The following is a 12803-nucleotide window of genomic DNA, read 5'->3' on the forward strand; positions in this document are numbered from 1 at the left end:
CTCCTCACTTTTGATAAGAACTTGAAAACAGGAGAACCGTTTTCTCCTTTTAATTGAGAGTCACCTCATCCTTGTCTGTGTTGAAATGGTTGAAGCTGTGATAGAGAAAAACTTTAAATTTGCCCCAGAGGTATAATGGCAACTAAATAGAGTAGTAGTTAATTGATGGTGAAAAGGGACTTACTGTGATGGAGTGAAGATTGTCTAGACTCAGGGGTGTGGATGGGGGGCTGGGGTCATGGTTGCAGGGTGGGGTGTTTGGGACTGGAGGTATGGGTGGCATCTTCCCCAGTATTTCGGAGAACTAGCTCACTAAACTGTCCAGAAGAAGCAGAACAACTCTTTAGAGTTCCTTGCAAGTGGGTTTATCCTGACAAGTTGCAGAATGTATTTTACTTTGAATGTTGAGTGGCTTGGGAGCTATTTGTTTCATTTGCCTTCTGAAATTACCCCAGTATGTATTCAAATGCTGTGACTTTGTGTTAAGTCCAGGCTGGGCTACTGCTGCTCTGGGTTTCTTCGCTGAAAGTTAAATGTCATATTTGAACTTGAAGAATTTTTGCTGCCTGCCTATGGAGCACACATGAACATAAAGCAGCCATTTGTCAGCAGGCAGCTGAAAGGCAATTTCAGCAGGGACCAAAAACCGCTGCAGGCTCTGGCTTCCTGGCACACCCACTAGACCCTGTAGGTTTACACTGAAAGCAAACTAACAGGGGCTGGAGGCGGCGGGTGGTGGTGGTGGTAATAAGATGGGCAAAAATAAAAGCAGAGGCTAAAGTCTGAATGACATTGAGCCAGTATGAAGGTCCTGTATGTGGGGAAGAGCACAACGTTCCCAAAGAAGAAAGAACTTAAACATCAAACACAATGGCTAGTAAGAAACATCTGACGTTTGCAGGCAACACATTTTTTAAAAAAGTAAATTGTGTATCTTCTTTATATTCTTAGCTGTAGGGATACTGGAGGTATCTTTATGGAAAGTACTATATAGTTTAAGCCATTTTACCCAGTGTGCTATCACAAATACCTTGTAACCAGAACCGTGTAACAGTACAATTGGTGTATAATAATAATCACTTTCAAGCATTACAGAATCCTGAACAAAGATCCTTATGATCTATTAACTAAATGCTGAAATAGTATTTGTGTAGTAATGAGTGGACCTTTTTAAAAAATAGCTTTTTAAATGTCTTTGAAAGTTAAAATTATGTCATATATGATAACTCTTAGTCAAAGTACAAGTTTATTCCCAAATATGCTATACTTTCTTTGGCCATAGTATGTAACAGAATTTATTTCTGTTTAGCAGATCAAGAGGTGGCAATATTGGCAGTATAAACGATTCATCCAAGGACAACCGATGTGTCATTGTAGAGATAAGACAGAACGAGGCTGCATTCTACCAGCTCCTGGCCTATGTAACATTTTTGAGAACTTTCCAATCATTTTAGGAAAACAAAGTACTTAGAAAATACAAAGAGGTTTTTTTAATAAAAGAAAATCACTTATTTTGGAAATTGCGAAATTAATCATTCTGTTGTATTTAAGAAGCTCTTTGATGTGTTCTGGTAATTAGTATTTACTGCCAGATGAATGTCTCCTGGGCATTTTAATTAATGGGTGGCTTGGCCAAATGAGCTTCTGAGGGTAAACCTTCATAAGGGTTTATTTTTGTATTTCTCAAGAATAGCTGTCTCTTCAAAGCTCTTTAATTAGACAAGGTTTAGCAGCTAAAGCACATTATTAGAATAATTAGGCCTTGGGTGAAGAGAAATAGTGGGTCAAAGGAGCAGGTACTGTTAGAGAGAATGGCCTCTTCAAGTGGAGCATGGTGTCCACATCTGATGGACATCCAGTTCTTCAACAGCTTGTATTCACTCCCTGTCCCTAGTTGGGGACCTTGTGTTGTTTGAAATTCATTTGACAGATCTCACCAGAAGCCTAAACATACCAGAGTGTGAGCTCACTTATCACCACGTCTAAACTCCTGTAGAAAGCTGTATCCTAGTCCTTTTAACATCTAAGCTAAAGACTTCTTATTTTCTCTTTCTTTCTACCAAATTGGTGATCTTGGCCATAATAATGATTGTTTTTGAGGGAAATGCTTCAAAGATCTTATGTGTGGGTCATTGATAACTCTTAACAATTATAACAACTCCTTTGAGGGGTCTTTCTTAATAATTTAAATAAACTACTTATAACATTGTTGTTAAAATTACTAATGTATTTGGTCTCCAAAGTTTAATGTCCGTTGTGGTCAGAATGTACTTTGAATTATTTGAAAATCTGATATGTGGGTGGATTGTCATTTTGCCCCCTTCTTCAGACCACCCCCACTCCATTTCGTGTCCTAAACTGTTAATCTTGTCAGTCATTACTGGTGCATATGTTTTATCTCAAAGTTCTTCTTTGTGATGAAGAAAAGATTCACCTGACTTGTCCCATGGGGGATGGAAATGGTGCCAAAACAATTGGGTAGTATTACTGAAAGTACTATTAAAAACAAAAAATAATACACTTATATTGTCTAATTTTCCACTTTCCCACTATCTCAGGTTGCTTTTGATGGCAAATGTGTCTTTTTTCCAGCTAGATCAGTTGATTTAAGGATAGTGCTGATGAGCTATTACAGATTTCAAACAGAGCAAACTGTGTCACTGACATTTCTAATGCCATCAGCTGTCGTGATCCGTATATGCTGTCAGATGAAGAACTGGGTTAAAGATATGTATGTCATTGGTTCAATATAAACGTACTTCCACTATTAGAAAAGTGTTATAGAACTTATGACATTGATTATATGTCAATCAATTCCTTTTTAAATATAGAGGATAGCCTGATTTATAGAATTACAAAGTTTATCACATGTAAATTCTTTTGTTATACCGTAGTTAGTGACATAGCCAATGAAATTATTTCATTTAAAGTGGTAGAAACTCACATGGTTTTCTATTGATGTTATCTGTAAAAATTAATAACATAGTTTTAAAAATATTTGGTAAGCACAGTAAATGCAAATGTAAAGATGCAGGCATATTACCGTGCATTCCAGATAATAGTCACCAAATAAGTACATTTTTATGTCAAATTGTAAACCTTTGAGAAAGCAGAAGAGATATTAGCCTAAACAGAATCCTGTATAAAGCAGGTTTTCCCCTCTCAGCAATGACTAATTTCTGTCTATTCTTTCCTAAAGTGATTGATTATTGTGACTCTGCTTTTTGACTCACCCTTTAGCACAGGAAATATTGCTGATACTTATCTTCATGTGCATGTTTGCTGTGTATCTTCATGTGCATGTTTGCTGTATAATCTTTCGCAACGGAGATACGCACAGGAAGGTGTTGAGTGTTACGATCCTTGAAGAAAACCATTATGTGCATCCCTCACAGCTCTTCCTTCCTTATGGTAGGGCGAGTGTATTCTTATGCATATGTATGTGTAATGGGATTTATACTTAACGAAGTTTGGGTGCTCATTACTAATGAATTTTTATAGATACAAATCAGGACTGTAAGTGTATTGTTTTCCATTTGTTTGTTTTACTTCTTTGACTCATTCATTTGCTGGGCCCACTTGTATCACTCCTTCTGTCTACCTCTTGAAATTATACCACTGTCCCAAAACAAGAACTGACGGTATTCTTCTTCACTGCAGACCACCTGGTGGCCCATGGCAGAATGGCAGAAAAGGAGGCCCGTCGGAAGTTCAAACAGATTGTCGCAGCTGTCTATTTTTGTCACTGTCGGAATATTGTTCATCGTGATCTAAAAGCTGAAAATTTGCTACTGGATGCCAATCTGAATATCAAAATAGCAGGTGAGAAGTATGCTGAGGATGTGAAATAGGAGTGAAGCAGCTTTTCCTTCAAGGTTCTTAAAGCAAGGGATTATCTGTTTTATCTATTCAGAAAGAAGTATTATAAAAAGGATTTTTGTGTGTGTGTGGCTTGAAAATTAATAAGCTTTCAAAATACATTGATGCTATTTTTTTATGTAGTTTGGGATGCAACTAGGTTGGGAAGAAAGAAGAAAAAGTAATTTTTGAATAAGGAATAAAATATAGAATAAAGTAGTAAAAAAAAAAACTGATAAAATTGTGTGCCTTCTCACCGTCACTTGAGAAGGTTGATTTGTGTCACTGCTGATATAGAGCATGCTTATTCTTAAGACTGTGGTTTTAGGATCATTTAAGAAGAATAGATCTTACGGTGGTTTAAAGGCAGTCCATCTCTTTTTATCCTCAAATTTCATTCATCTGCTCATCTGACAGTGCCTAAAAAAGCACTTTTCACTGCCTCACTCTACTCATACTTCAATTTTAGTAAACTGTCAGCATTTGCCTAACCAATACAAGCTCACCACCTATTGATAGAAGAAAGTGACTGCAGTTTATATAGAAATTATAAATATGAAAATAAACCATTTTTGTTTTTCTGACAGTTTTTGGTGTTGCACTGTATGTCCCTCGTCTTCCAGATAAAAAAGGACTGGAATCTCATATAGAAAACAGAACTTTAGCTAGAATATAACTGTCTTGAAAAGCCTAGGTAAGAAGCAATTCTGAAGATTTCCCTCCTTAACTGGGTGGGAACTGAGAGTTCAAATATATATTATATTATAGGTCAAAGTACCTATGTGAACCCTTGTAGGTTGTTGATTCTTCTGACAGTTTCTTTTGTGTACATAACTGCTCACTTGCCAGGCTCTACTTTTACATCCTCGGAATGTCACCTAGCCTTTTGTTTATCTAAGTTGGGCTGATTAGAACTTTTATAGTTGTAAGCTCTTTGAGTTCTGTATTTGCTCAGTACATAGTAGACAGGAATTAGAAGCTTTCTTTATCTTACGTGAAATCATGTTTTTCCTTTGCCCTGACGTCTGGTTTATATTCTCTAAAGCTCTCTAGATGCTGACAGTGCTCACAAGGGTGGGTAGGGTGGAAAGGCCTGACAATTGCAAACCCTCTTTTGTAATTATTCATTGTAGTTTCAATTAAATTAATGGTAATAACACCTACTAAGCTTCACAATCCCTAAAAGTATAATAAAATGTGTTATCTATTGTTGCTGTAACAAATTGCCACACACTTAGTGGCTTGAAACAATACAAGTTTATCTTATAGTTCTGGAGGTCAGAAATCTGAAATGAATCCTGTGGGGCTGAAACCAAGGTATTGGTGGAACTGGTTCCGTCTGGAGGCTTTGGAGGATTCATCTCCTTGCCTTTTTCAGCTCATGGAGGCCTCCTGCGTTCCTTGGCTCCAGGCCTTACATCACACTTCCACCTCCTGCTTCCATTGTCACATCTCCCACTCCTAATCTGATCCTCTTACTTCCCTCTTGTAAGGACCCTTGTGATTACGTTGGGCCCTCCTGGATGAACCAGGATGGTCTCTCCAGCTCAAGATCCTTAACCTAACCACATCTGCAAAAGAAGATAACACATCCACAAGTTCCATGGATTAGGACAAGGATGTCTTTGAAGGGCTGTTATTCAGCCTACCACAAATGTTACTGTAGGGTTCTTTGGATTTTTGATTAGGGTAGTGAGTTAAAAGAAGGCCCTCAGGGCTTCCCTGGTGGCGCAGTGGTTGAGAGTCCATCAGCCGATTCAGGGGACGCGGGTTCGTGCCCCGGTCCGGGAAGATCCCACATGCGTGGAGCGGCTGGGTCCGTGAGCCATGGCCGCTGAGCCTGCTCGTCCGGAGCCTGTGCTCCGCAACGGGAGAGGCCACAACAGTGAGAGGCCCACGCACAGCAAAAAAAAAAAAAAAGAAGACCCTCTTTTTCTGCTACAGTCTTAGTCTACCTTCACTGACCAAAGACTAAGAAAAAGTTTTTATGCTTCCTTGGTTCTTGATTTTGAATTTAGAATCATTTTGATTTAGTTAAGGGAAATTTGTACGGCTTTTAGTTTTTGCATTGAGAAGCCAAGTTTAAAAAGCAGGGGTTGGTGATAATTGAATTTAGAAACTCTACTGACAAATATTTGGGTAAGGAGATTTTTAAATACTTTCCTTTGTTAATAGTTAAAAACAAACCCATGCAGTCACAATATGAGTCTCTACCTGTTGGTGTGTAATTACAGACTCCTAGGGGTCCTGACAGCCAGCCTTGGGCTCTCTGTGTATTAATACATATACTTTGTCAAGATTTTTATTTCATTAACCTAAAATCTGCATTTTTATTATTTGTTTTCAGAGCAAAGCAAAGAATAAATGAGCGCCCCTAGCTTTGTGCTCTGCTACAGCATCTGACATTGTCTTTGTTCGCATTCTTTCCTACATGCTGTCATTACTCAGTTTCTCAGTCATTGCCTGAACTTCCCTTCCTACACATAAATTGGATAAAATACCCGTTCTCATCAGCCAGGCCTTCTTTGAACTTAATGGACCAGTGGGAGGAACGCTTCTAGTTGAAGCTGACTACAGCATGACTAATTTTAGAGAGGTAGGTTGGATGGTTCTGATGGGATAAGTTCAGATAAGTAATGAAATCAACTTTTTATTCTGAAAGCTAAAAGTAACTTTCAGATCCCTGATCTTTTCAGTAGTCTTTTTGATGAATTATTATAAATCTCAGTAAGAAAGAACTACTGTATATGAAAGAAACACATGAGAGAGAAAAGAGGGTTTTTTTATTTTATTTAAAATATTGTTAGTCTTAAGCACCTCATTTTAAAAATCATCGTATATGTTATAGTAGCAAATTAACTTGGAATTAATAAAAATTCAGATCAGGAAATTTAAGGAATTCATGTTTTCCTTATCCAATATTTACCTAGTAGTTTTGATGAAAAGATTATGCATCCTGTTCGAAAGTAGATGAATAAGTTGTTCTGGGGATGTTTGTGTTTACAGGAATATATGTTTACTTTTTGTATGAAGTAATGTGACAATTTACATGTAATACTTGGTACTACTATAAAAATCTAGCTATTATAAAAGTCCATGTTAGCACTCTTCAAGTGAATATGTGTTCCCAGGAAACGAGAGATAAGTTTCAGTTACAGATATTAAAAGATTCAACATCATTCCATTGTTTAAGAGTTTTTGTGATTAAATTCTTACCTATGAATTTTTGTTCTAGTGCCAGTTCTAGAGAGAATGAAGCTCAGGTGAATACTTTGGGTTTTTTTTTTCTGGTTTTAATGCTTTCTTCTTAATGCTGGTCACAAACCTATCTTCTGTAGAATTATTTGAAAGATGTTTCTATCATTAGTAATCCAGCATAAGCATTGATTGTTTTCAGAATAAAGAATTTTATTTCTGAAAGGCACAGTTGCCAAGTCTGGAACGAAGAATTTGTAGTGGCTATCTGTAATCTTCACTGTTCTTAACAAAGGCTTTTTGCTCTGGTATCATGGAACAGAAAAAAGAAGGCTCAGAACATGACTCCTGCCCTCAAGAATTTACAGTCTATGTGGGCAGCAAATGCTTAGAGCTTTGAAAAGTTAAATAACACCAAAATTATGCTTTACATATATAAAAAGTACTTTGCAAAGCATTTTCACGTATATCATTTAATTTCAACATATTTGGCATGCAAATATGTCTTGCTTAGAAAACACTAGAGTTTCCAAAACACCTTTAACTTGCTAAACGTTTGAATTTCTTATAAAGAGCACTCGTGCAAATCTCTTTCATGTAGAGAATTCAACGCTGGGAAAAGAATAGGGTTCTTGGTCTCTAACCTTTCACTTTGTGCCTCAGATGTGTGAGGATCCACAAAGGAGCAGATTCAGGATGGAGGAGGCACAACATGGCTCTCTTAGCACATCGTTTGTATCCCTGGGTGACAGCATGGCCGACAGCTACCAAATTGCAGTTTGATACAATAGGAGAGATGTTACAGAGCACATCATGATTCATTATCACGTTAATTGTATAGTCCAGTCACCACAGGAGTTCAGAGGATGGAGAAACCACTTTAGTTTGCAGAATTTCATTAGATTACAGATGCCACAGGGACTGTAAGCATATCCCATTTATTGTACCTGTTGTATAGTAGGTGCTCAATAACTTTGTTGATCTGAACTTTACACAGTGGTGATGAGGACAGAAACACCCTTTTGAGAATATAGCACTTGAGGTGAGTCTTAAAGGATGAATAGAATTCTTTAAGGATAGGTGTCAAGGAGAGAATGCCAGTAGGATTAGTCAGTAAGCAAATGTTAGTAAAGCAACTGCTGTGTGCAGACATTGGGAATACAGCAGCGATTAAAATAGTCCCTTGGAACTAATGTTCTGATGGGGAAAGATAGACAGTAAACACATAAACAAGCTCTCATAAGGGCTGTGAAAATGGTAATATCGAGTAGTCTGATAGAACGACTTGTGAGAGGATAACGAGGATAGTCAGAGCCTTCCAAACAGAAGGAAGAGCAAGGCAAAGGCCTGCGAGAGGTGAATTCAACATATTTAGGGGGTAAGAGAAAGTTTAGCATGGCTGAGGATAATAAATAAGGCCGGAAGTGGAAAGATGGGATGAGAGAGCTGGCAAGGGCCAGTTCGCCTGGGGACCTGTGCACATGGTGAGGATTTGGGGCTTTATTTTGGTTACAGTGAGAAGCTGAGTTGGAGAAGCATGGGCAGCAGTAGAATGCACACAGCATATCTGCAGAAAAGCTTGGTGAGAGGGAAGGATCAAGGAGTCATGCTTGAGAAGGCAGGAGGGGGAGGTATTTGTACTAAATTGTAAAATTGTTTGAATACCAGACTTAATAAATCAGATTCAGGGTGGATAAGGAAAAAAGGGTGGGAGTAGGGAGAGGGGACAGGAAGGCAATACGAAGATCAGTTAAAAGGCTGTGAAATGGTAAAATCCTGCATACGGGTGGTGGCAGTGGATATGGGAAGGAAGAAAAGGGCAACAAATACAAGAGATGTGAGCAGAGGAGGAATTTCTGGGACTGGGTAACCAGTCACATCTCTGGGCCAGGAAGAGGGAACTTCCAGTCAGATATGTTTAGAAATAGAGAAATCAGATTTTCTTATTGATGGATTATATTAAGCTATCAAACTGGTGTTGCCTTATTTTTAATGGTTGATTCACTGCTATTCAAAAGGAATTTTAATTCTTGTCCTTAAAAATTTACTAGAGAAATTTCTGTATTTATAAAAGATTGCCTAAATGTAGCTGGCTTACTCCCTGAAGCAAAGTTATTTGAAATACTCAGACATTATGAGAATGTTTTGAAAATAGTGGAAACTTTTTTTTTTTAACCTAAGGAAGTTGGAAACTTTTTTCTTTAAATGTCGACTCCCAGAATGGTCTCCATGAGATGGTTTCCACTCCGGTGTTATTGTTTTAGTTGGCAATCAGTAGACAGCAAAGATCTGAAGTTCAGCTACAGCAAAGCCAATATTTTGGAAAGAATTTCCACAGTGCATGGATTTGAGGTACTGTGGAAATTTTTGACCTTTAATGCAGTGAGATCTAGACTACTTCATTTTTTAAAAGTGAGAAACTAAAACATTTGGTAAGTCTATTGACCTTTCACCGCCAGTATGAATATGCTAAGATACAGTCATATCTGTATCTCAAAACAAAGGTTGGAAACCTTGGATTTCTGAGACCCCTTCCATAGTCTGGTGATTGAGAATGTCCCTGACAGGTCACAAAAAGTAGTTACGAATATTCATCGTGTCAATCCCAAATTTTATGTCATTATCCTAACACCCTTTGTTTAGGTAATCTTTCAGTACACCTCCCTGATTGATGGGTAGTTAATTGAGACCCAGAGAGGCCATGTGACTTTCCCAAATTCGGGTCCTAGTAGAGCCTAGGAATCATAACGCCTCACCCTTGTGCTCTCACCCTGAAATGGTATAGGACCCTCAACTAGCAGGGGCTAAGGAACTTTAACGTATATTGACCCTTGGGAAAATGGAGTTTGGAAAATTCTCTCTTCTGAATCCTATTCCTAAGACTGGAGCTTTTACAAATGAAAAGTTAATGTACCTTCATTAAAAAGGCATTTCAGGTACACATAGTTGACACACATGACACATGAAAAAATGCTCAACATCGCTAATTATTAGAGAAACGCAAATCAAAACTGCAATGAGGTACCACCTCACACCAATCAGAATGGCCATCATTAAAAAGTCTGCAGATAACCAGTGCTGGAGAGGGTTTGGAGAAAGGGGAACCCTCCTGCACTGTTGGTGGGAATGTAAATTGGTACAGCCACTATGGAAAACAGTGTGGAGGTTCCTCAAAAAACTGAAAATAGAGTTGCCATATAATCCAGCAATCTCACTCCTGGGCTTACATCTAGACAAAACTATGATTCGATAAGATACATGCACCCCACCGGACAGGAATAAAGGCGCAGACATAGAGAATGGACTTGAGGACATGGAGAGGGGGAAGGGTAAGCTTGGATGAAGTGAGAGGGTGGCATGGACATATATATGCTACCAAATGTAAAATAGATAGCTAGTGGGAGGCAGCCGCATGGCACAGGGAGATCAGCTCGGTGCTTTGTGTCTACCTAGAGGGGTGGGATAGGGAGGGTGGGAGGGAGACGCAAGAGGGAGGAGATATAGAGATATATGTATATGTATAGCTGTTTCACTTTGTTATACAACAGAAACTAACACACCATTGTAAAGCAATTATACTCCAATAAAGATGTTTAAAAAAAAAAAGAAAAGAAAAGATACATGCACCCCAGTGTTCATAGCAGCACTATTTACAATAGCCTAGACGTGGAAGCAACCTAAATGTCCATCGACAGCTGAATGGATAGGAAAGATATGGTATATATATATATATATATATATATATATACATACACATACATACTGGAATACTGCTCAGCCATTTAAAAAAAGTAAAATAATGCCATTTTCAGCAACATGGATGGACCTAGAGATTATCATGCTAAGTGAAGTAAGTCAGGAAGAGGAAGACATATACCATATGATGTCACTTATATGTGAAATCTAAAATATGACACAAATGAACTTATCTATGAAACAGAAACAGACTCACAGACATAGAGAACAGACTTGTGGTTGCCAAGGGGGAGGGGGCTGAGGGAGGGATGGATTGGGAGTTTGGGATTAGCAGATGAAAACTATTATATATAAAATGGATAAACAACAAGGTTCTACTGTATAGACAGAGAAGTATATTTGATATCCTGTAATACACCATAATGGAAAAAATGAATAATATTCCACTGTATACATATACTACATTTTAAAATCCATTCATCTGTCAATGGACACTGAGGTTGTTTCCATATCTTGGCTATTGTAAATAATGCTGCGATGAACATGAGCATGCAGATGTCTTTTTGAATTAGTGCTTTCATTTTCTTTTCTTTTCTTTTTTTTTTTTTTGGCCACGTCACGCGGCTTATGGGATTTTATTTCCCCAACCAGGGATCAAACTTGGGCTCTCAGCACTGAGAGCAAGGAGTCCTAACCACTGAACTGCCTGGGAATTCCCAGTGCTTTCATTTTCTTTAGATCAATACCTAGAAGTGGAATTGCTGGATCATATGGTAGTTCTCTTTTTAATTTTTTGAGGAACTTCTATACTGTTTTTCGTAGTGGCTGCACCAGTGAACATTCCCACCAACAGTGCACAAGGGTTCCCTTTTCTCCACACCCTCACCAATATTTGTTACTTCTTGTCTTCTTGGTAATAGCCATTCTAACAGGTGTTTTGATTTGCATTTCCCTGGTGATTAGTGATGTTAAGCATCTTTTCATGTACCTCTTGGCCATCTGCATGTCTTCTTTGGAAAAATGTCTATTCAGATCTTCTGTCCATTTAAAAAATTGAATTGTTTTTTTGCTACTGAGTTGTATGAGTTTTTTATGTATTTTGGATATTAACCCCTCATCAGATATATGATTTGCAAATGTTTTCTCCTATTCAGTAGGTTGCCTTTTCATTTTGTTGATAAATATTATTTATAATGTATTATAATACATTATAATGTATTATAATACATTATAAATAATACATATATGTATTATTTACATATATTACATATATGTATTATTTACATATATTACATTATAAACAATACATATATGTACATATATGTAATACATACTGTATTATAATGTATTAAATGTATTAAAATTATCAATTTTAATAATGTACTAATATAAAATATTTTACTTAAATTACTTCTTTATCATAAATCACATAAAAATGACAAAGTTATTTTTAAAATTTCTTTCTTGCAAGGTTTTTAGGATAATATATTCCTTTGAAAGAAGTTTGAGAGTCAGAAAAGTTGGAAAATACCGAGTACTTGTACAATTAAATAGGTTAGTTTTCTTAACATTCTAGTCCAAATATGACCTTGATCTTTTTAATCAGATTGAGAGATTCTCTGAGCTCTTGATAGACTCTTTTTCAGGAAAGCCCTTCTCCTCTATGATATACCAATTGCCCCTAAACTTTTGCTTAAAACTCAATTTATGCATATAATTATATTGTTAGATGTGTGATTATGTTGTTTGCCCCTTGATGCACTAATGGTCCCTCAGAAACTTGGGGCGTATCCTACTCCTGTTAGTATATTTACACCTTACCTTTTAGGTGGGTTACTGTTCAGATGTTTCCTCTCATTTGAGTTATGTTTATTCTATTCTGTTAGGTTTAACCTAAGATGGTATTTTCTTGCCTGCTTAGTTTCTAGGTGACAACTGAGAATCTTATATGTGATCGTACCTTCTTTTCTCCAAAAGTAGCCTTCTGCTTATCAGACCATATGCCTTAATTTTTAATTTGGAAAATATTATTGTTATACCCATATACTGTATTT

General features: G+C 37.2%; 1 protein-coding gene across 1 annotated transcript in view; it reads left to right on the plus strand.

Annotated features, from left to right (window-relative positions):
* SIK3 (SIK family kinase 3) overlaps positions 1 to 12803 on the plus strand; it is a 248309-nt gene that overhangs the window by 169752 nt on the left and 65754 nt on the right. Inside the window, exon 4 of the mRNA XM_082845541.1 lies at positions 3661 to 3822. Within this exon, the coding sequence (XP_082701667.1) occupies positions 3661 to 3822 (162 nt within the window). The remainder of the gene's footprint in view (positions 1 to 3660; positions 3823 to 12803) is intronic.

Source organism: Leucopleurus acutus (assembly GCF_964270905.1).
Source record: "Leucopleurus acutus genome assembly, chromosome: 8".
NCBI classification, from domain to species: domain Eukaryota; kingdom Metazoa; phylum Chordata; class Mammalia; order Artiodactyla; family Delphinidae; genus Leucopleurus; species Leucopleurus acutus.